The sequence below is a fragment of the Lampetra planeri genome, unplaced genomic scaffold (genome assembly GCF_965212315.1).
Source record: "Lampetra planeri unplaced genomic scaffold, kcLamPlan1.2.h2 scaffold_1705, whole genome shotgun sequence".
In the NCBI taxonomy this organism is placed as follows: Eukaryota; Metazoa; Chordata; class Hyperoartia; order Petromyzontiformes; family Petromyzontidae; genus Lampetra; species Lampetra planeri.
This window is the reverse complement of record NW_027614440.1, coordinates 1-23,053: the sequence shown is the minus strand read 5'-3', so window position 1 is coordinate 23,053 and position 23,053 is coordinate 1. Positions and strand designations below refer to the sequence as shown.

The 23,053-nt window shown below is 46.6% G+C and overlaps 1 protein-coding gene across 1 annotated transcript; it reads right to left on the bottom strand.

The window, feature by feature from the left end:
• Window positions 1-1,849: 1,849 nt before the first annotated feature.
• LOC144739784 (F-box only protein 10-like) lies at window positions 1,850-23,048 on the bottom strand (the record flags this gene model as incomplete). Its single annotated transcript, XM_078622685.1, has 13 exons — window positions 1,850-4,353; window positions 4,659-4,843; window positions 5,928-6,238; window positions 7,288-7,584; window positions 14,900-15,052; window positions 16,100-16,170; window positions 17,175-17,311; window positions 18,851-19,000; window positions 19,748-20,009; window positions 20,464-20,599; window positions 21,229-21,401; window positions 21,676-22,037; window positions 22,761-23,048. Coding segments are annotated over 13 exons (2,697 nt in total), but the record flags the coding sequence as incomplete, so codon positions are not given.
• Window positions 23,049-23,053: the final 5 nt, after the last annotated feature.

Genomic DNA, 23,053 nt, shown 5'->3' with positions numbered 1-23,053 from the left:
GAGACGTCTTCCTGAAGAAGAAACTGAAGACAAGACCTAGACTCGAGTCGGTGTCCCGGCTTGACAGCCTTCCCCAGTTGTGTTAGGGCTAGTTAGCGCGGATAGATTACCTCCCTAAGTTACCTGGTGGAAGGGGCAGCTCCTACCCCTTTGTGTTAGGGTACATTGTAGTAATAAACGTGTTGCCTCCAGAGACGCCTCGCTCTCCACTTATACCCACTACATATACACCCAGCAATCAAATTCACCATGGGGGTGGAAAAGGATGGCAAGTTACCATTCTTGGAAGTTTTAATCGAAAAGAGATCCGATGGCTCAATGGGACACTGTCTACAGGAAAGCCACCCATACGGATGCCTACCTACAACCTGACTCCCATCACCATCCATACCAGAAGAATTCCCTCATCAAAACTCTTTACCATAGAGCTCGTTGTATTTACGACCATCACCACCTATTCAGGGAACTGGAGCACGTACACCAAGCCCTCAAGAAGAATGGATATTCAGACTACACAATCCGTAAAGCGATCACCCCAACCGTTGGGAAAGAAACATCTGAGGACCCAATCAAAACCATCACCTTGCCATACATAGCAGGGGTCACCAAAAATATTTCCAAAATCATGAACAAACAGGAGATCCAGGTACGATTCAACACAGTACATAAAATTTGTGAATTTATCCCATCTGTGAAGGATGTGATCCTTGACATGCAATACCCCGGTGTCTACAAACAACAAAACTTTACCTCCCCAACCAAGCCTTCCACAGCACAAGTGTGCAATCGCAGATCACTAACATGGCTGCAGGGAGTAGCAAAAGACCTAGCATTCTAGTGTGGAGACAGAAGTCTGCCTACATGAAATTAATCATGGAAATGGTCAGCAAGTGTTGGAGGAGTCGAGGCATCCCAAAGTCAGTGCAATGACGGATCGGGCCATCGTAGAGATCTCTGGATATAGGTAATCCATTAAATATTAACCTGTGAAGATCATAATACAATCGTGATTTACAAACTGCAAGAGGCCAAGCCTGGGAACATTTTCACGAGGACCCAATGGCAATTTAAGTCACCGTGAAAGTCCAGCATTAAGTCAATCAAGTGTCCCAACAATCTAACATGTCCCGAATGGGTAGCAGTAATGTCACATTTAATGGCAGGAAAATTATCCCCATAAAACCCATGCTCACTTTGCACAAGACGGTACTCAGTTTAACAACCTCCAGCGCCCTAATACGTGCTACGTATGTGTAGTGTAATAGCGCCGGCTGGTGCCTAGCAGCGGCAACTGCAGTGGACAAACAGTACACACGCCGGTGAGCATATAGACGGGTGTGTCGGGAGGGCGGAGGAACTGGGGCAAGGGTCACGGAAGACCCCATCTGGAAGCCCCTGGAACCTGCTAGTGGATTCGAGAAGGGAGGCGCGGCCAGGACGGAGCCAGGCCGCGTCGGGAGCATAAAAGCAACTGAGAGCGGGAGCTCAGGGCTACCGGTCGCCGTCTTCGTCGCTGCTGTCTTCGCGAGATATTGAACGGCCGGACAGTTGTTGGCTGTCTCGGTCAGCGCCATCAGTGTTACACGGTCAGGTTTGTGTTTTGGCTAGGCTAGACGACTAGGGAGAGTGCGAGGACGAACCTGTGAAGTGTGAAGGTGTTAATAAAGAAGGTGCCTCCTGGAAACCCTGGTCTCCGAATCACTGACACTACATATGTATGCATGTTGAACGTCTTCCGCACCACACGTAGTCAACCGTGATGATCGCAGATGTGGGGTAAGTACAATAAACTCGACACAAAGCAGTGTAGGATGTTTTTACGGTTGCAATATTTCACGAGGCGGAATGTAAAAATGTTTTATTTTTTGCCCAATTGTGCCACAAACAGCACACTTAAAAAATTCATTTTTAACGTGTTGCCATTTATAAAACTAAGTCGATGTACCCACAATCCTCCCAAATACCATCCTAAACATGAAGTTAAACAGTGAAACTCTTTTAATATTTATGTTGCTTGCGACGGTAGTCACGTGGAGTTCATAACGCGCCGCTCTAACATCGGCTGTGAAGCGGAGAGCGAGCTCGGGTTGTGTTTGTAACGCACGTAGGCGGGAGTCGATTGGAGCATCGTCCTTTCTTTGGAATAAATAAATAAAAATTCTGGCAGTGGTGTGCTAGGATTAAAAGTATGATTTAAAATGAGGAAAATATATTAAAGTTACGTTACCTAATTCTTCATGCTTTTTTTTAGAATGTCTATTTGTGTCAGCTTCAGCAGGCTGACATTCTTTCTTCACACATTTGGCCTTCGACAAGCTCCAGATCGGCGAGTCCTGAGCGCCTCCTTAGCTCCCCGGTAGACGATTGAAGGCCGGCAGCCGCACAACGCCAGTTCCTTTCCGCTAGGACGGCTGTGCTGGGGCCGCACGCGCCGTGGAGAACACCCACAATCACCCGGGCCGAGACGAGTTGCCCCAAAGAGACGTCCTGTTTTACTTTTGCCAATATTATTCTGTTTATGATGGTTTAATTTATCTAGGAAAAAATACTTTACACTCTTAAAACAGATTTCACCCGGAAGTCGCAAAGTGCTGTACAGGGCTAAAAACTGAATTAAATGATTCATTAAAATAAATAAAACCGAAATAGCACGCAGGCTCGTGATAGCAGCACTCCACCAAGTAAAATTTAAAAAAACGGCATGTGGGATTTGAATAAGCCAAGACTGAGCGTAACGATTATCTGGTGGAAGGAATTCCACCAGATTTTGTAATTTTCTCTGCGATTTCCAGCCATTGCCACCCCCAGCCTGGGTTGGACACCTGTGAAACACAGCTTTGCAGCTCCATCGGGTTCTTCCAGCGAGACGAGAATGTCTGTGTCTGCAAGCAGTGCCGGGTTATCCTAGTAGCAAAAGTAGCATATGCTACAGGCCCTGCACTTTAAAGAGCCCCACGCTAAATGCTTTCAAGCTATCAATTCCGTTTCAGTGATTCTGTACTTGCTCTATTACTATAGTACTATTCTGAGTGTTTACGGTTAGCGATTTGTTGTATCTGGTTGTATAGCAAATAAAAAAATACAATTATTTTACTATACATGTAAAAAATTTGTATTTTAATATTTACGTGTTTTTTTATTTAGGGCCCCTTTTATAACATGCTACAGGCCCTGCATCAGCTTAATCCGGCACTGTCTACAAGACGACACCTTCGCACGCTAAGCCAGACGTAAGGGCACCAAACGGAGCTCTGGGTCACCGCCAAGAAACTCCGTGGCCCTCTCCAGGAGGCGGGGTGGGAGCTGCCACTGGCCAAACAACTCAAATTCCCATGTGCTGGTGCTGAACTGTGATCAAGACTTCACCACTACCGAGTGTGTTGACGGCCGCTGTGATTAACCGGGTGCCACGTGAGTAAGAAGGCCAAAAGTGTGGGTTGAGTGGAATCGCATCCTTAGGTATTTCTTGGTACACAACATTAAATATATTTTGTATTGTGATTTGCTGAAAACGTAATGTTACGCAACTATTGCAATACAGACACAAGAGTTCATTCTATGTTGCAACGTGTCAACATTTGCAACATGACGATTGATTCAATCAAATCGATTCTTATACTCACATTACATGTGTATCACACCTGATTGCAATTTATGTAAATTATATACAAATTATACATTCATTTTACCTTCGAGGTAACGGAGTAAACAAAACTGTACAAAGGAGATGCAACAAGAAATTAAATGGTAAAAATTATTTTAAAAATAAAATTTAAAAAACCCGATTATTAAAAAAATCAGAATCTCAAATATGACCAATCACCTGCGGGGACAATCGTTTGCCGAGTAAAGCTACACCAAAGTAGCACTGCTTACGCTAGCTTACACCATCACGTACAGAAGCTGTTACAAATGGAATTGTAAATGTTGTGGGTTTACTCTCCAACACACAAGCGGTGTGCTGCTGTACTCGTCACGAATTGGCACGTTGTGTTTATGTGACAAACCTTACTAATTGGCTGTGCCGGGTGGTGGCGGGTTTAACGACACCACATTTATATTCACGCGATCTAACCCAACAAAAACCCCCTCTATTATCGAGTTACAAATGGACAGTGTGCAACTACGTGACCCGCACAGAGAACATCGGCGCGGGACCTACGGCAGCGTACCCCCCGTGGCTACAGCAGGGTGCACACGCTGCTGCCTCCTCCAGAGCAGCCCTGGCTCACGCCGCCACCCAGCCGGGTCACCATGGACACGGAGCGGGGGCCACCGGGCCGCTTCGAGGAGAGGGGGTGCGGTCGCGGTGGAGGCTCTTCCAGACGGCCCCAGCGAGAGCCCGGCTCGCACCTGCACACGCGGGGGGGGGACACGCGCCGGGGACAAGCACAGCAGCGGCAGCAACGCGGTGTGGATCAATGCGGCGTCTAAAAGTCAAGACGCTCGACAGAAACCGTGGGCTTAAGCCTGAATTAAAACTGGGGCAGGGAGTCAGACAGCACAGGTGGGATGCCCATTAAGCTTGCTAATAGAATACAAGTGAGGGTGCTGTATTGAGCTTGCTGTGGTCTGACGTGCGAGGCGTCTCCAAGCAAGCAGGCGGATTCATTCATTGCGGGGATGCTGCCTTGAGACGCGTGCGCGCGAGCACTCACCCTGGCGCAGGGAAAGGCACCATTTCATTGCCCTGGATGAGCACGTCGCCCGCGCTGCTCAGCTCGATGTGCAGCGCCTCGTACCCCGTGCTCTGGAAGAGAAGGTTGGCCTGGATGGTCCCGCGCGTGCGTTCGAACACCGCCATCGCATAGCGGTGAAGGGACAGCACGCGGTTCTTTAGCACCTGCGAAAGACAGCATCCAGAGAGCGCGGCCCAAAGGCAAGTATTGCACGTGACATTTCAATAACTTGTATTTGCCCTTCATTGTCCAGTGCAGGTGTTGGCAGCGTTTGAAAGAAGAAGAACCATTTTTTTTTACCACGCAGAGCTGCTTGTGCGCAAACACAGCAGCAGGTATACATATGACAAATTCTGACTTAAATAAACAAAATAGGTGATGGAATAAACAAAATAGGTGATGGAATAAACTGCGTCTTTAGTTCCCCCCCCCCTTTAGTTATGCTTTAACAATACAGTTTGACTGTTGTAAAATCTGTAGTCACCAAGACATTCCATAGTGACCCATTTCCTGCCACATTTAATACATAATTTTTACGTTAATTTTTGTTTAAGATTTTCCTTTTTTTTTACCGCCGGCTGCCCCACAAGAGAGCAGCCAAAGAGCCGCACGCGGCTCTGGAGCCGCAGGTTTGCCGACCCCTGGCCCAGTGCACCTGCTGCTCGACGCGGCGTAGCACGCGAGTCAAAGGGGACTCCTCGTGCGTGCTTCATTGCTCATCTCTGTTGGCTTCTTCGTGGCCCTGAGGCAAGTGGATGAGTAACCACAACGTGGTTCACATTTGACTAACATCAGAAGGATGATGATTTCCATCACAGATAAAATAGTTAAAAATCGTAAATCCCTCATTCCACAAGACCTAAATAGAATATTTTACTAAAATAATACTCAATTGTTTTTGTTTCTAAACCACACTGCACTGCATTAGTTTTAGCGACAGGATGGCAGAGTGGTTCTGGGTTCGATTCCTGGCTCAGGCACCTTGCTGTCAGTTTGTATGTTCTTCCCCTGTTCTGCATGGACCTCCGCTGGATTCACCAATTTCCTCCGAATAAACACATGCAATGTAACTGGTATTGGCCAAACATCCCGACGCCGAAATTTACTCAACTGGAATTACACAAAGCGACAACTCTTCATGCTGCAAACACTTGGCAGGAATCTGCCGACTCTTAAAAACGTCGCGTGACTGGATAAACAATGTCCACGATACGCAAGTCCATGGCAAGACTGCATGCGACTGCCCACCAGCATGCGTGCATCCTGGGCCAGACGCAGGCCACATCCACGACTGGTAACGACGTCGTTCTCGATGAGGCTTCCCTCGCCGCAAGACTCGATGCCGTGCCCGGTGTTGTGGTAGACGCCGTTGCCCTGCAGCTCCACCTTGCAGCTGGGCCGCACGCTGACGCCCCCGCGGCCGTTCCAGCTCACGTTGTTGCTGGCGATGCGTGCCAGCGCCGTGCTCTTATGCACGGCCACGCCGCACTCCTCATTGCAGTGCAGCGCGTTCCAGGCGACCGTCAGCGACTCGCTGCTCTTCACGAACACCCCTGCCCCTGGAGGCGACGCAGCGTTGTAAACATTTTACACCGATTTACGAGCACATAGGCTTGGCAGAGCACGTGCAATAACAATTAGTTCATATTTCAAAGCAGTCATTGTATCTTTGAATGTAAATGTGATATCAACCAAAGGTCGTGTTTAGTATTCTTTAATTTATTTCTGACACAATCTGAAAATACAGCACTTGGGAGAGGTTGGTGGATGCTGATTATGTGCAAGGCTGAGAGAATGGAGGTGGAATACGAGAAGTAGTCCTCTACGTTCTATCAGCAATGTCAACATACACAACCATCACATCACTCGGCCTCCCTCCACCCACACTCGACAGTCATCGGGTGCAGGATTTTTCAACGAAGGAACGTGGCCTTCATGGTGCCACGTGCCGACAAGCCACACGCAATTGTGCAACGCATGGCAGATACTCTTAGGTTTTTTTTGGTAAAGTCACGTAGGTTATAAATAAATAAATAATAACATAAATACTACAAATTTATAGAAATAATAATAGAAATAAAATAATAAATCACGACGTTTCGGAGGCAACACAAGTCTCCGTCATCAGGTGGGACCGTCACAGCTAGATTTACTGTATCAAGCGCTTCAAATCTAAAACGCATGGCAGCTTCGGCTTACCTTACAAAAACCCAAAATGTATTGAAATCTTGCCTTTTTCATTTACTTCTGAATTCCACAAAATATACAAATTTCACGCACCTCCGATTAGCACGGTTGGCTACGTACAGCCAAAAAGAAGTCCAACATACATACAGCCAGGGCCGAATTAAGGCACGGGGGCTTTAGGGGCTGCAGCCCAGGGGCCTCCGCCAGCTGGAGGGCCTCCAGAGATGAAGTGAGAAGTTATTTCACTTGTGAATGCTGAATTTTGTATTTGTGGTTAGCCTTGCAAAAATAAATAGAATTTTCTTTAACTTTGTTTTTCTTTTGAAAATATTACTCGGGGCCTCACAGTACCTGTAGCCCAGGGGCCTACACAATCTTAATCCGGCCCTGCACACAGTACATACGTAGAGTTATGAAGCACCTGCGTTGTAGAGCATGTTGTTGTACTCCAGGATGGTGGTGGTGATGGCCGCGTGGCCACCGCGCCGCTCCGCCTCCTCCAGCGGGTCGCCGTCCCCTTCCCAGCTCAGCAGCTCCGCGTCGTCGCCATGCGGGCCCTCCCCTTCGGCGCGGTACAGCGCCTGGCCGCCATGCGCCTCCACGGGACCTTCCTTGCGGCAGAAGACGGCGGCCCCGTGCAGGCCGTTGTGCGCGATCACGTTGCCCAGAACGTGGGGTGTGCCCGACGCCATGATCCACACTCCACAGCCCTTGTTTTCTGCAGCATAGCGACGCACGCTGGTAAATTTAACACGCAGTGGCAGGCTTTCGCGACCAATATTGGGTTAGATCTCGTGAATATATAGACGCGTCGTTAAACCCGCCACCACCCGACGCAGCCAATTGGTGAGTTTTGTCGCGTAAACAAAACGTGCCAATTAGTTACTACTTCAGCACATTACCGGTGTGTTGGAGGGTAAACCCACAACATTCATGGGTGTGACAAATAAGAGAGGCACTAAAAATGAGACGATATACGAGTCAGACATCGGGGACGTGAGATGTAAAATTCAAATGCGTCAAACAATACAATCAAGACAACAAAACAAAGAGAACAATGCAAACGAGACGGACAGCAAACGAGACGGACAGCAAACGGGACACAATACGAGACACAAGTGCAACAGCCCTCTCACTTGTGAAGTTTTATCGAGCGAGTACCTTTCCAAATATGTGCAAACTGCAGTTAACTTCACTTTGCCTATCGTTCCCCTTGCTTTCACAATTTACCCCAATGTTTACCGTGTCCTAAGATACGGTCGCATTGTACGCTCTTTATAAAGTCAAATTATATCGGTAAACATCATCTCAAGCTTTTATGTACAGCCTGTGCACATTTGATGTCACCGTAATGTGTTTCATGGCCAAGAAATTTGAGGTTTCGGAGTTTCACGTCCGCTAACGGTTCACCATTATATCCAAACACCGGTTGTAGTTCTGTTCTTAATCAAATGGCAGGCTCCTGGCTTGTGCATGTCAATAAACGTAAAAGTATCCCCATACTAAAATAGGTTGGGCAGGGCGTATGACCTTTGTTGGCATACGTTCCAGCCCTGTCAATGTAAGTGGTAGGCTGCTGAATTTCAAAGGAAAAATTGTCATTTTATTTTTCACAACATTAAACTAAAGCGATTTATTATTCGTTTTGAAAAGCAGGTGTGCGGTAAAAAGGTTTCCAAATCTGTGTGCTATTGCTTAAATTGGAAGGGCACCATACTTGTTTGACAGGGTCAGCCTGCCAGCTGGTGGGGAAGTAATACTACACTCGTAGAACCTGACGGGGTTCGGAATGCCTCACTATTTTTACCACCTAATTGCAGTTCTTTCTCCAGCTCTTTAATGTTCTAAACGTGTCACACGTTTTTCATATTAACTTTCTCCTGCTGCCGTCTCTCGACGATTATGCTTCTTTTTTTTATTGGCAACCAAATACTAAATGCAGTGCCACTCTCCGCCCTACAAAAGCCATGACTTGTCACCATTTAGTTACAAATTGATTAAATAATTATTGTTTTCGACTCATTTGTACGTCCATTATTCACTGTCGTTGTCCTATGGGTTTGACCTTCCACAAAGTCCATGGTCCACCCTAAACCGCATCCACTGCACAAACCATAGCAGATGTGGATAACTGACACACAAATGGAAAATGAAAAACTTTCTCGTGTGCAACTGTGGTCATCCAGAACAGGATGACCGTAACAACGTATGACGGCGCAATGCCCGATGCACAAATACAACGGAGGCATCACAGCGATGCACTCCGCTGCTTCTGATGCGGTTATCTGGCTTGCCCGCCTGAATGTGAAATTGTAGTTGTTGTTCTGCATCTGCATCAGCAGCCATACAGAAGAAAGGGAGGTGGAAGTCCCCTTCCCCCCGTTGTATTCTGACACGTCCCCCCACGCGGTCTTCCTGGCGCTCACCCCGGACGAAATATGGAGACCAGGTGGCTGGTAAATACGGCACAAGTAAAAATGGCACAATTTGAAAACTAGGAAAAAATAAGATGCGAAGCTTTCATGACTGCAGGAATTACTCTTTGGTTCTTTCGGTAAAGTCACGTAGAAAATAAAATCTAATAATAGAACACTACATTTCGGTTGCAACACAAGCAACCATCATCAGGTAAGAATTAATGATAAAACACAGACACGGGAACAGCGCAGGCAGACACACATGCAGAGAGAGACACACACAAAGACACACCGAGCGAGACGCACACCAATGTGTTGGTTGCTTGTGTTGCAACCGAAACGTCGGATTATATTATTATTTAATAAAAAATTTTACGTGACTTTACCGAAAGAACCAAAGAGTAGGAAAAAATAGCACAACAAATACTCATGAGGCTAAGGGTTAGTCATCTATTTCATGCAGATCTGTACATAACTGTTGGTACAGTACTTTTAACTGTTAGCAGAATACGTAGAACTGTTAGTACAGTCCCGTTTAATTGTGCCCTGGTTTTCACCGGTGCCATTTTAATCGAAGGCCGTAAAGACCAAGCTTAGCTGCAAAAACACCCCTCGTGATCTCGTGATCTCGCTATTCACCAACAACAGCGCCACTAGACTTGTCGAGTTTCAGTAAAGAAATGCCTCATCCCAAATGACAAAGTCCATCTGGGCAACAATGCCAAAAAAAAACTGAACTATTTTCTTGACTTCAAGCTTTCGTGACTGCAGGAATTCGTACTCTTTGGGTCTTTCGGTAAAGTCACGTAGATAGAAAATGTATTTTTAAAAATCACGACGTTTCGATCGCAACACAAGCAATCGTCGTCTTCAGGTGCAAAAATACAGCAAGAGAACTGCTGAGGCAGCAGAAATATAGCGGGAGAGCTGCTGCAGGAAGAGGTTATAGAGGTTTGAGATGGGTGCAGCCCAAGGGTAAGTGGGCGGGGCTAGAGATAGAATTTGCATGTAAATGTTAAATCGGAGAGCCTGAGATACATCACGACTAAGGTGCTGAAGAGGCGGCCATTGTATTGCTAGAGATTAGCATGTCAATGTGAGACGGCTCCCGCAGCAGCGGCTGTGTTCATGAGAAGATTGGCATCTCAGTGTCCGAGAAGCGGGCACAACGCCACCACGTGGGCAACAACAGCTGCGGCGTTGGCCGCTGCACTGTGAGAGACCAGCATGTCAACGCAAGAGAACCAGCGCAACGGTGGCCGTGCCAGAGAGACATTCAGACTATTAAACAACGAGGGCCACCACCACATCGAGGAAAAGGGAAGAGCGGCTATGTTAGTGAGACATTTAGCCTGTTAATGTAAAGACATTTAACAAGGTAATGTAACTCAGAGAGTCGGAAATAACTGCTAACATCGGTTGGGAGGATGGAAGCATCACAGCCAGGTATGACTTTACCTAGTTAATAACGTCCTTCCAATGATTGCTCAGTTTGTACCCATCTTCTCGGTTGAAATTGTGTCTGTGTTTATATATCTGGATGGCTTTATGAACAAATCTTTGTTGATAGCCAGTGGGTTTGCAGAGTTCCCTCGTCTTGGAGAAATCTATTCATGTGTGCCCAGTGTTAAAACAATGATCAGCCATGGCCGAGGTATTGGTCCTGCCATGTTTCAGATCTGCCTTGTGCTCACGAACACGGTCTGAGACATGTCGCTTAGTTTCCCCACAGACACAGCTTAGTTTGTAGACACCGGGGTATTGCATGTCAGGGATCACAACCTTCACAGATGGGATCAGATCACGAATTTTATGTACTGTGTTGAATCGGACCTGGATCTTGTGTTTGCTCATGATTTTGGAAATATTTTTGGCGACCCCTGCTATGTATGGCAAGGTAATGGTTTTGATTGGGTCCTCAGATGGTTCTCTCCAAACGGTTGGAGTGATGGCTTTTACGGATTGTGTAGTCTGAATATCCATTCTTCTTGAGGGCTTGGTGTACGTGCTCCAATTTCCCTGGCTAGGTGGTGATGGTCGGAAATGCAACGAGCCCTATGGTGTAAAGTTTTGATGAGGGATTCTTCTGGGCTGGATGGTGGTGGGAGTCAGGTTTTAGATAGGCATCAGTGTGGGTGGCTTTCCTGTAGACAGTGTCCCATTGAGCCATCTGGTCTCTTTTCGATTAAAACATCCAAGAATGGTAACTTGCCATCCTTTTCCACCTCCATGGTGAATTTGATGGCTGAGTGCATGGAATTGAAAAATTGGTTCAGTGCTGGCAGGCTATATGGCCAGATGACAAACGTGTCATCTCCGTATCTCTTCCACAAGGAAGGACGTAGGTTGGATGCCTGGATGGCATCTGTCTCAAAAAAGTTCATTAAAACATTGGCTACCACTGGAGATAAGGGAGAACCCATTGGGGTACCTTCAACTTGTTTGTAGAATGTACGATTCCAGGTGAAGTAAGTGTTGGTGAGGCAGTGTCTCACCAGGGCCGGTACATGCGCATTCAGTCCTTGTTGGACCAAATATTCAATGATTGTAATGGTGTCAGGCACAGGAACTTTGGGAAACAAAGAAACTACATCGAAACTGACAAGTAAATCACCTGCAGATAGTGAGATGTCTTTTATTAGAGATACCAAGTGAGCTGAATTAAGTACAGCTGAGGTGGTCTTGCCAGTAAATGGAAGCAAGGTCTCAGACAGAAATCGGGCCAGTTTGTAGGTGGGTGAGTCCAATGGCGGAGCCAGGATTTTCAGGTAGGGGGAGAACCCCTCCAGCAATGACAAATGATAGGAGTTGTTAGTAGGTAAGGACTTGTCCCTTGCTTTTTATTCCACGTGTGTGCGGCGATGGCGCAACCATCGATCGAGGGTCGAATTCGAACCGCGTTGTGTCATCGGCATCACGCTTGCTGAAGGTGAATGCCTTCAGGGAAGTCGTGTACTGTATGCGCAACTGCACACAATTCTGTGAGTCACTTATAACTGCTTTGCTGTTACTTATTGCCAATTATGGACCCAGACTATTGTCCTATCATCTCATAGAGTCTCTGGCACGTAATAATATGCTACAGAGTGGCAGTGGGGGTCACAAAATGACAATTTATTACTAATAAACCCCAATTATCAGACCGAAATTAGAGATTTCGATCGGATCATTGGGGGGGCACGTGCCACCCCACCCCCCCACTGGCTCCGCCAGTGGGTGAGTCAATGGTGGAGACGATAGGACGAAGGGGTGTACCTTCTTTATGGATTTTTGGTAAGCCATACAATCTGCGTGGTCTAGAAGCAGAGGGTTTTAGAGAGAGCTGCTTGGTTGGTTCGATTCAAGAAGTCGAATCAGTCATATTGTTGGTTTTCGTAACCAGGCGGTTGGTAGGATCTCTCTTGATGTTGGTATAGTTGCCTCTTCAGCACCGTAGTCGTGAGGTACATCAGGCTCTCCAATCTCACATTTACATGCAAATTCTATCTCTAGCCCCGCCCACTTACCCTTGGGTTGCAGCCATCTCAAACCTCTATAAACTTTTTCTGCAGCAGCTCTCCCGCTATATTTCTCCTGCCTTAGCAGTTCTCCTGCTGTATTTTTTCACCTGAAGACGATTGTCGTGATTTTTATTTTTCTATCTACGTGACATTACCGAAAGACCCAAAGAGTATGAACTATTTTCCACAACACGCCCGCACAGTTGTATGGCACCCACTACACTGTTCCACAGAGTTCAAGGCCCAGGTCATTGTGGCTCCTCACTCTGGAGAACACGTGTAGTCGCCACGGCATAGCAGGAGCAGAGGAGGCCCAGGGTGCACGATGGCTGTGAACTTGCACTGTATCTGTGTCTCCTGTCTCTCTTTGTCTCTGTCTCACGCTATAGGTATCTTTCTGTATCATTAGATCTCTGTGTCTCACTGTCTCACTTGGTCTATGTCGCTCTGTCTAACTCTGTTGATGTCGCTCTCTATCACTCGGTCTCTGTCTCCCTCTCGTCTCTTTGTCTCCATCTCACTCAGGCTTTGTGTCTCTGTATCACTGTCACTGTGTCGTTCTGTCTCACTCGGACTCTATGCCTGTCTATCGCTGTCACTGTGTCTTTTTGCCTCTGTGTCTCACACCGTCTCTGTATCCAGTCCTCTGGTCAAGCGCTGAACTGACACTTTTACACTGAGCATGTGAGGCCGTGCCGCGTCAGGCGCTGGCACACGAGGTGAAGGTGCTCCAGATGTTGCTCGAAGAAGTTGGGTAAAATGACATCATCGATGTACACATAGCGGCAGCTTCCCAGGAGTCTCCGCAGCACCTCATTCACGAGTCTCTGGAAGGTCGCACGATCATTTTGAAGGCCAAAAGGCATCACTCTAAATGACTATAACCCTTCCTCAGTGACAAAGCTGGACCTGGGTTGGCTTTTTCCATCTAGTAGAATTTGTCAAAATCCTTGCCTCATGTCCAGGGTGGAGAAACAAGTGGCTGCTCCCACCGAGATGAGTAGGTCCGGAATATGGGGTCACGGGTAACTATCTGGGGGCGTTACGGAGTTTACCTGATGGTAGGCCACGCAGAACCACCAGCCTCTATTTTTCTTGGCAACCAGGATCACCGGGGAGGCCCACAGTGATCTACTCTTCCAGCATCTGGGAAAATTTCCCCCCTGATGAATTCCCTCTTCTGGGCAGAATACGCATATGGTCGGGAGTGGATGGGCAGCTCGGACGTCACCCACATGCAGCGTTGCAGTGTCCTGGTGCGCCCGCGTCTTCTCGGTGAACACATCCAGATACTGTTTCAGCACCTGTGGTAAACCTTCCCGTTGGTGAAAAAAGATACAAGTTGGTCGTCTTGATTTGATCCGGCAGCAGTAGGGGGGGGGAAGTCACGGAGGGTGTTTCCTTGGGTCCTAACAAAGGGTACATGCCGCCAGCTTGGGAACCACAAAGAAGGTCCCCACGAAGTCCTTCCCGGCTATGGGGATCATCGAGGAATCAGTCAGACACAAATGTGCCACTGGTTGCCTCTCGCTTTTCGCCTCAATACCCAGGCATTGAAGGGGTCCTGGGCTCACCAGGCCGTGAGCGAGTGATGAGCGGGGTGGCCGGAGGGGGGGGGGGGGTGGTGGCAGGAGGGGTGCAAGGAGGAAACAAAGGCAGGGGCCTGGGGCCTGAGAGGCCTCCCAGCACCACCGCTCGACACACGCACGGTTTTGTTCTTTCCCCCCACCGCCCCCATCGCCAGTACGGTCAGACAAGCCTCTTGGACTGACGAGGCATGGGGAGGCCTTAATCCAGCAGTAAACTGGGAAAAGGCCATACATATATGGCCCTGTGTTGCTTATTCTTAACTCACGATTTCATGCCAGTATTGTCAGTGTAAGAATACATTTTTATTAATAAATTTATTAATCATGATATATATATATATACTTATGAGGTATATAGGTAGAGCCTCACACTGTGTATAGTAGTATAATGTAATTACGAAACAGGGAGATGTGTGATGGAGCTCGATTGGGATTTCAAATATCAGAAAACCAAACTGGAGAAGTGCTTCATGAGTTCAAGAGGGCCGCAGGCCTGGCAGATGCGACGCTGAATGAAGTGCACTCACCACAGATGCTGTTGCCTTCAATGAGTCCTCGGCCTCGCTCCCCAATCACCACGCCATCGCAAGCGCTGTGGCAGATGAGGTTGTTTCTGAGGACCGGGTCCCCTCCTCTGCGAATGTCCACACCGCCATGCTGGTTCTCGTGTATCAGGTTACCTACCAATGCAGAAGTGCGCGCGGTCAGCCGCGCTGTCTCGCTTGCATGGGGCACACGTGTGTCCGCGCCCTGCTCGAGGTGCCACCTTACCTGGGACGATGAAAGTGGGCAAGGGCACCGATAGCTCTGACATTGTAAACGTTATCAAAATGAAGGATGGCTGATGGTTATTGCATGCAACGTCAGTTCATGCAAATACATTTTATTTTTGTAATCGATTGATCAATTTTTTTTTTATTACTGGAAAGATGAAGTCTTCAAGTGTGAGACTATCTTGCATATGAGACAATCCTGATCTCTTGAGTTCTTACTTGGTTAAACACAAAAACTTCAACTTGACAGTTGATCCTTAGCACAGATGAATACCATTTTGTGCCTAATAATATATGCAGATGCCTTTTTTACTTCTATAAATAAAATGTGCACTGTTTCCATGGTAATATATAATCTGTAACAAGGTGTAACATATTTCAGGCGTTTAATAAAATTGTCTCAAAGCTAGCCCTATACTGCTTGTGCAGTCGGTCTCGAGTTTGCGACAGTACTATTTACGATCCAAATTTACACATTTACATAATGCCGAAGTCACTTTGAGTTGGAGCTTTTGTTACTCTGAAGTGTTTTTGCAGATGTTTATCTATTAAACCCTGCTAAATATTGCTGAGAAAAAAAACACATTGGCAAGGGATGTTTCTACTGTCAATGGGAATATAGGGTCTGATTTACCACGATCTGCTTTACAAAACACGTGGTTTCCAGGAACACATTCTAATGTCGTAAAAGCGGGGACCGCCTTTATAGTAACACAGAAATGAAATGCCTCAACCGTGATAGTTCTCAGCAAGAATCAAGTATGAGGCCTAAATGATTGTTTCCATTGTACTCCCCATTGTCCGCAGGGTGAAGTGTCCTGTAATGATGGAAAAGAGAACAGCGGAAGAGCTTTACCTGTGATGAGGCAATGGAGCGGTGAGTGGTGATGAATAATTATTCGTATGTCACCTGTGATGGCGCAACACATGCCGGTGTATACGGAGATGTATCACCTGTAATGAGACCCAGTCCATTCTCATTCACTGCAATCCCAGCTGCCAGTCCTTGATAAATGTAATTGCCACTGGAGGAGAAAACACAATCGCTGTAATCAGAGGACACACAAGTTTATCTTTTCATCGCATATTGGACCAAAACATTTTCTTTTTCTAAAGGATGTTTCCAATATGTTTTTATACACAGAGTACATAGATGACCAGCATTGAAATTAGGTCAAAGCCCATTGACACAAAAGTCTATTTTTCTAATAATAATATGAGTCACAAAATGAAACAAATGTAACACAAGTTCAATCGGACAAATCACAGGAAAAACAAAATGAAGTAAATACATATTAAACATTATATAGGGTAGCACTTTAATTTTGTTCATTCATTTTAAATGAAGTATAATTTTAGGTGCAATTCAAACAAATCATCAAGGATTTGAAATAAGAGGAAAAAAGCTAATATGTATATTAAATTGACTTAAGAATAGACTATGCATAACAATTAAAAAGTATCGAAATTCTAAACATACTTCAAAAATACCTGCGTTTGTATCGTCTTAATTATCCAATAGCTTATTAAAGTGAAGCTGGTACCAGCCCATCCTACAGATGGTGGCACTTTTAACGATAACCTTGAATAAAACCGCATTTCATGGGTGACCTGAGGCCTCATTAGGATTTTGCACTCCATGTTCGACCTCATCAAGGTTGCATGAGCAACCTTAAGACATTAATGCATTTGTTCCATCTATTTTGCTCCCAACTCAAATGTCCACGTGACCAATGTGGACACAATTGACCATTAGGACAAACACAAAGCTACTTATCATGTTACACTCATTTTTCTTCATAAACAAAATATTTTCTCAACTCTGTCAACTAAAAAGATCGTACCGTGTAATCGCCAACGGTAATGTAGAAAATGAACAAGGACAGTTACTCTCGGCAAGACACTTCTATTTCAACAAACGCGCTCGCACACAGAACACAGGCTGAACGCAGGGCAAGACATGAAGAGACAAAATTCGGTTTTCCAGCCGAGACGCCAGACAGGAGAGAGAGAGTGGTGGCAGCCCCACCTGACGAGCGGGTTTCCACGGTACAGGATGCAGATCCCTGCCTCGCGATTGTTGAAAATGAGGTTGCTGCGGATGATGCCCCGGCCACCACCCATAACCAAGATTCCTGTGCGTTGTCCCCCATGGATGCGATTACACTGCCTCGCACAAGAACGCTCTGTCACGACCAGGCACTATTTAGGAGGCACTCGGGCAGTAGGGGCAGTCCTCAAATTACGAACGGGTTCCATTCCTGAGACCCCATTCGTAAGTCGAACACAATAATGCAAGGCCGTAATTATAATAAATATTGGGGAGGACACATCCCCCCCCAATATTCAAATATGCTCAAAATGTCCCCCCCAATATATTGATATAAAATTGATTTCTGTTTATATGATTGTGGTTATGGTTGTACTTTATTGATCCCTAATCTCTGCCATTACATACAATGAAACAAGAAAAGGTAAAAAAGAAAAAAACAGAGCAATGTAATAAATACTCTTAGACATTATTGTAAAAAAAAAGTCCATCCTATGTGTTAGTGAATTTTTTTATATTTTACGCAGGAAATGGCAGGAAATTAGTTTTCAAATTTCGATTTTTTTGGGGGGGGGAGACCCCCAGACCCCCTGGAAGATTTGGTCCCCCCCAATATTGACTCCATGGCTACGGCCTTGCAATAATGTACTGTATTTAAATGCACATACGGTCAGCGTTATAAATGTGTTACGGCTAAACAAAAAAGGGAACCATTGTTAAGCTCACAAATAAGAAGAAATATCGAACATTTGCACGTAACACTCTAAACAGTTCCGCGGTTCGGTTCGCAAGTGCGAATTCACGTTCGCAAGTCAGATGGTTAAAAAATAAATATCTTGATAATTGGTTTTTTACCCTTCTATCTGGCAACAAAACTGACACCTTTTTACAAGGAGTCATGTTTGCATAGACCGCAATACCTGCAGTCATAATACAAACAAAAGAACATAACTCTGATAATGTGCACTGTCCTTGAAGTTGATTGGTCCACACCCGAGACAGCTTTCCTTAGAGCCTAGTCTCACAAGGGTTGGACCAAATGACGCCAAAAGGCACACAACTCAAAGACAATGCACCATCAGAGTATGAGAGCTCGGGGCAAGCATCTACACTATGTGAACCTCATTTTCCAGTAAAAATTTGATAATTGGTTTTTTACCCTTCTATCTGGCAACAAAACTGACACCTTTTTACAAGGAGTCATGTTTGCATAGACCGCAATACCTGCAAATGAGGTTCCCATAGTGTAGATGCTTGCCCCGAGCTCTCATACTCTGATGGTGCATTGTCTTTGAGTTGTGCGCCTTTTGGCGTCATTTGGTCCAACCCATGTGAGACTAGGCTCTAAGGAAAGCTGTCTCGGGTGTGGACCAATCAACTTCAAGGGCAGTGCACATTATCAGAGTTATGTTCTTTTGTTTGCATTATGACTGCAGGTATTGCGGTCTATGCAAACATGACTCCTTGTAAAAAGGTGTCAGTTTTGTTTCCAGATAGAAGGGTAAAAAACCAATTATCATATTTTTACTGGCAAATGAGGTTCCCATAGAATAAATATCTTACGGAAGCTCGTTCGTCGAAAGTGCGGCAAGTGGGGGTGACCACTTGTAGTTGGGTTATTGAGGAGCCAGGTGGGCATGAGGGGTGGCGCCTACCAGTACGAGGGGGTTGGCCGCCTTGCGGATGTCGATGGCTGCCTCGCCGTTGGAGTGGATGTCGTTCTCCGCAATGACACCGCCAGCGGAGAGGCGCAGGAAAACGCCCGACGCTCGGCAGTGGTGGATCTCGTTACGAAACACGAGCACCTGTGGAATGCGCCCACAGGACAAACACGACAGCAGGAGACCACCACGCAGGGAATCACTCCACGCATAGCAGCGAATCGGTGTGGGTTATATTCAGATGGCGTGCACAGCAGACAGCACGAAGATGCAACCACATATTCAAACTAATATTCTGTACGTTTAAAATGTTGCTTTATAAATTTAGATTTATATAATTACTTTTAAATTAAATATGGATTTGATGGTTAAAATGTTAGCATTACATTAAGGTATTCTATTTTCTGTTATATCCCGACTCCGCTTGAAATGGCTCTTATATGGTAATTGAATATGACAAAGATTTTCACATGAAAGCGAATGTTCAGAATCCCATTTGCAGCAGATTGCAATCAGGAGGCACGAAGCCTGGTCCCAAAGCGCGGACTTTTCCATTTTTGTAAAAGTAGTCCCTCCACCTTTGGGAAGCACTCCAAGAGAACACATTAGTGTGTATGTTGAACTTCTTTCGCACCTTATGGAGCCAACCGTGCTCATCGGAGTAGCTGTCATTAGGATGACAGCTCAGGCCTTTCTTACAGGAATTCCAAGTATTTTTTCAGATTTTCTCTGTGTGAAAATAGAACATTTCTGGGATTATTTTTTTTTGTTGCTTAGAATTGGTATTCCTTCAATTTTATAAGAGGCCCCCAAATGATAGCGATGGATTCCCAGTCTTTCCCTGTGGTAAGCTGCATAAAGAAGCTATGATCCAGCCATGTAACAACCTACCTTGGCATCCTGCAGACAGCGGATAGCTTGGTGGAGGTGGCGAAAGGTGTTGTGCTGGAGACGCACATGGGCATGTGTGGAGGACAGCACGCCTCCTCGCCCATCCCGGAAGAGGCAGCGCTGCACCACACAGCCCAAGATTAGACGCACCAACAGGCGGGCTTCCTTCTCCGTGCGCAGCTCCTCCTCCAGGCTCCGAGGGCCTACCTCCTCCATGCTCAGCGAGGCCCCTGCCCCTGTCATTAGGCTCCCCACCGGCAATCTGCGCACGGCACACGCGCACACCCAAAGCATCAAGACACTCTTAAGCCCCCGCTGTTTAGTCACTCGTGAAATTTGGGAGTCATTCAGCGCCGGCAGTAAAATGTTCCAGTAAAGTCACGTTTCCTGCAATTTATTTACTGAAGCAAATTGTGTAAGTCTATCACGGTGGTAAGGACAGGAGCACCCGTACAACACAATATGGGCAGCCAATAAGAACACAGCGGTGCATTTTTACTTTACTGAGGTAGCATAATGTCAATTTTTACCAGGAATTATACCAACATTTTTGTTACATTTTTGAACAAAACTCAGATTGTTTGAATAGTTTTCACACGTTACGGATATTATAAAAAAAGTATGGAATAGTTCGTCGAAACTTTTGTTTCTAACAAACAGAATCAGAAGTTTATTTTGCAAGAATGCAACGAAGGGCATCAGAGTGTTGTCGTGACCTCGTGAGTAGGTGCGCAAACTCCTTGTAGTCTTCCTCCTGCTCCGTATCTCTGCCGCTGCCGTCCTTGAGAAATGCCCCCTCGCTAACCGCTGGGGTCAGCGCGTCACCGTGGTGGTTGCCATCACGGTTCATGCCTGGTACCATGCGTCATGATATTTACAAATTTACAAGAATTAATGGATAATTTTTAATTCACTATTATCATTACATTTTAATGGGTTTTCAGAAATGTAAGGGTATTTCATTCAATAAACCAGGGATGTTACAAATAATCACCAGAACGTGGCTGCAAAAAACACAGCCACATTCATTCGACAAAACAGGATGCACATATTGCTGGTGTCACTGTATGTGGCCTTGATAAACCATCCCGCAAACTCCGATTATCCTCGCAGCGGCATTTGGCTCACCATCGAACAAAGACGGTCACTGCATCGCACACTGGAAGATACGTTTCTGTGGCTGTCTGGAATGCTCTACCTTCCGAAATTAGGAAGCCACTGGAGCTATGCATTTTTAAACCATCTAGAATGAAAACTCATTTCTTTAGAACTGCTTTTTGTGTTTAGTTTGTTGTCCTTCCCCCGTACCTCCGATAAGCACAGTTTGCTACGTATGGTACAAAAGAAGTTCAACAACATAGAAACATATGAAACATCAACAGCACAAATTACTTTTTCTCACAGCTACATTTGTTTCCTCTGCCAGCGCGCACACACACCCCTGCCTGAAAAGAACATTGCTTTTTTTTACGCAGCTTTACCATTGCAGAGGCGGTGGGCCTTTGATGAGATGGGGTCTGAAAGGCCCGCATGTGCAGTCCCTGACACACAGTTCTGACCCTTGTGGCTGACGTTCCAGCAGCGTCCTCCCATCCGCCCCAACGCCTTGCTCCCCTGGCTGTGATGCGTGGCTCCCGTGCCGTCTCCTGCCTGCCTGCACGCGCAGGAACATCCAAGGCACACGCAACGCACGATGCGCAATCGTTTTCTTTACATACGTTAACTTACACCAGGAGATCCACTGCAGGAATGTATGCTATGCAGTATAAAATAGAGTCCAATATTTCACTGACACACGTGACATACCTTGGCACGCTAAATAAGTAGCAAGAGTCTCCAAGCAATATACACGTCATACTGGACCCTAGATTCCCTTGAACCTCGGTGGCAAAAGGAGTGGAGAGGGGGTAAGATGATTCGACCCTCACCCTGCTGTTTTGTCGCTCTGCGCGCTTTCTGACTTCTTGTCGAAGCCGAGATTCAGCCAGTCCAGCGCGGTGTCCGCTTCCAGCAGGCCACAGGACTGCGCCAGCAGGTCGGCACGCAGCGACGCAGCCAGGTGCTCGTAGGCCCAGTTATGGTCGGTCGAAGGGAACCCTTCCACTGTCAAAGAAGCGCCCTCGCTCCCAGAGAACTCGCAGTTTTCCACAGCGGCCAGTGCAACGGCGTGCAGGTGAAGGCCGGCCTGGCTGAAGCTACAGAAGCGCAGGTGACACGTGGCCGGAGCGCTCACCTGCACCTGCCCGTTCTCCAGGTTGCACGTGTCCATTTGCATGTGGCCCACGCTCGTCTGCGCCGCAGGAATAAGAGCACCGCAGCTTTGGGTTATTGTGCCAGTCACGGCGCAGTGACAACCGTTCAGTTATTGCGCTGGTAATTCAATACATAATAGCGGGTGTTAAATGCTCTTGTTTGTGGAGGTGGAAGTATTTAGCAAGCAACGTAGAGTGTGTGAGATAATAGGCAAGGTGTGATCAATATATAGACATTTGTTGAAAAATGAAGTTACATATTTCCATATATACTGATAAGAAGAGATATCTGGTGAAGTAACTGTAAGGGGAGAGGAAATTAAAAGTAAAAGCATGAATACTACATCAATAAGGCAATTTCCTAGATATGTTAATCGATGGAAGAGACTGGAATTGATTAACGATGGGTTTCATGGTTGGCAAGTGGCTTCATGATTTAGCTTTAGCAACTGAGTGCATTACAGCCCTATTGATAATGACATGGCAATATCCGTTCAGCCAGCACCACTGAAACTCGTGTATCTAACCACTTCAACCATATTAAAAAGGGACGTAAAGCTACAGCCCTTGTGTATCGTGTTCAATTTCACGATCATGTATCGCTCAACTCTAAACATAAGTCCTCCATTAATCTGCAGATTCCTAGATCTTGCGGTGCCTCCCACGGTTGGCGCACGTTCTCATTTCAACCAGCTTGAACCTGGAAGGAGGAATGAACGCATTGTAAACTGCGCGGCCCACTTTTAGAATCCCCGTCCCACCTTGTAGATGATGGGCGTGAACCAGGCCTGCATGAGCACGAGGTTGCAGAGGCGTACGGTGGGGCACTGCTGTTCAAAGCTGACGAGCAGCGCCACCTGGCCCAGGCTGCCCTGGCCCACGATCTCGACGGGCGCCCGCAGGACCACCTCGCTCTGCTCCTCGTAGACGCCCGGTAGCAGAAACACGCGGCTGTAGGGCGGCACCGAGGCCAACGCCACCCGCAGGCTCTCGTAGTCGCCGCCGGGACCCACCCACGCGCTGCGACATTCGGGCCGCTTGCGGAAGAAGGGCC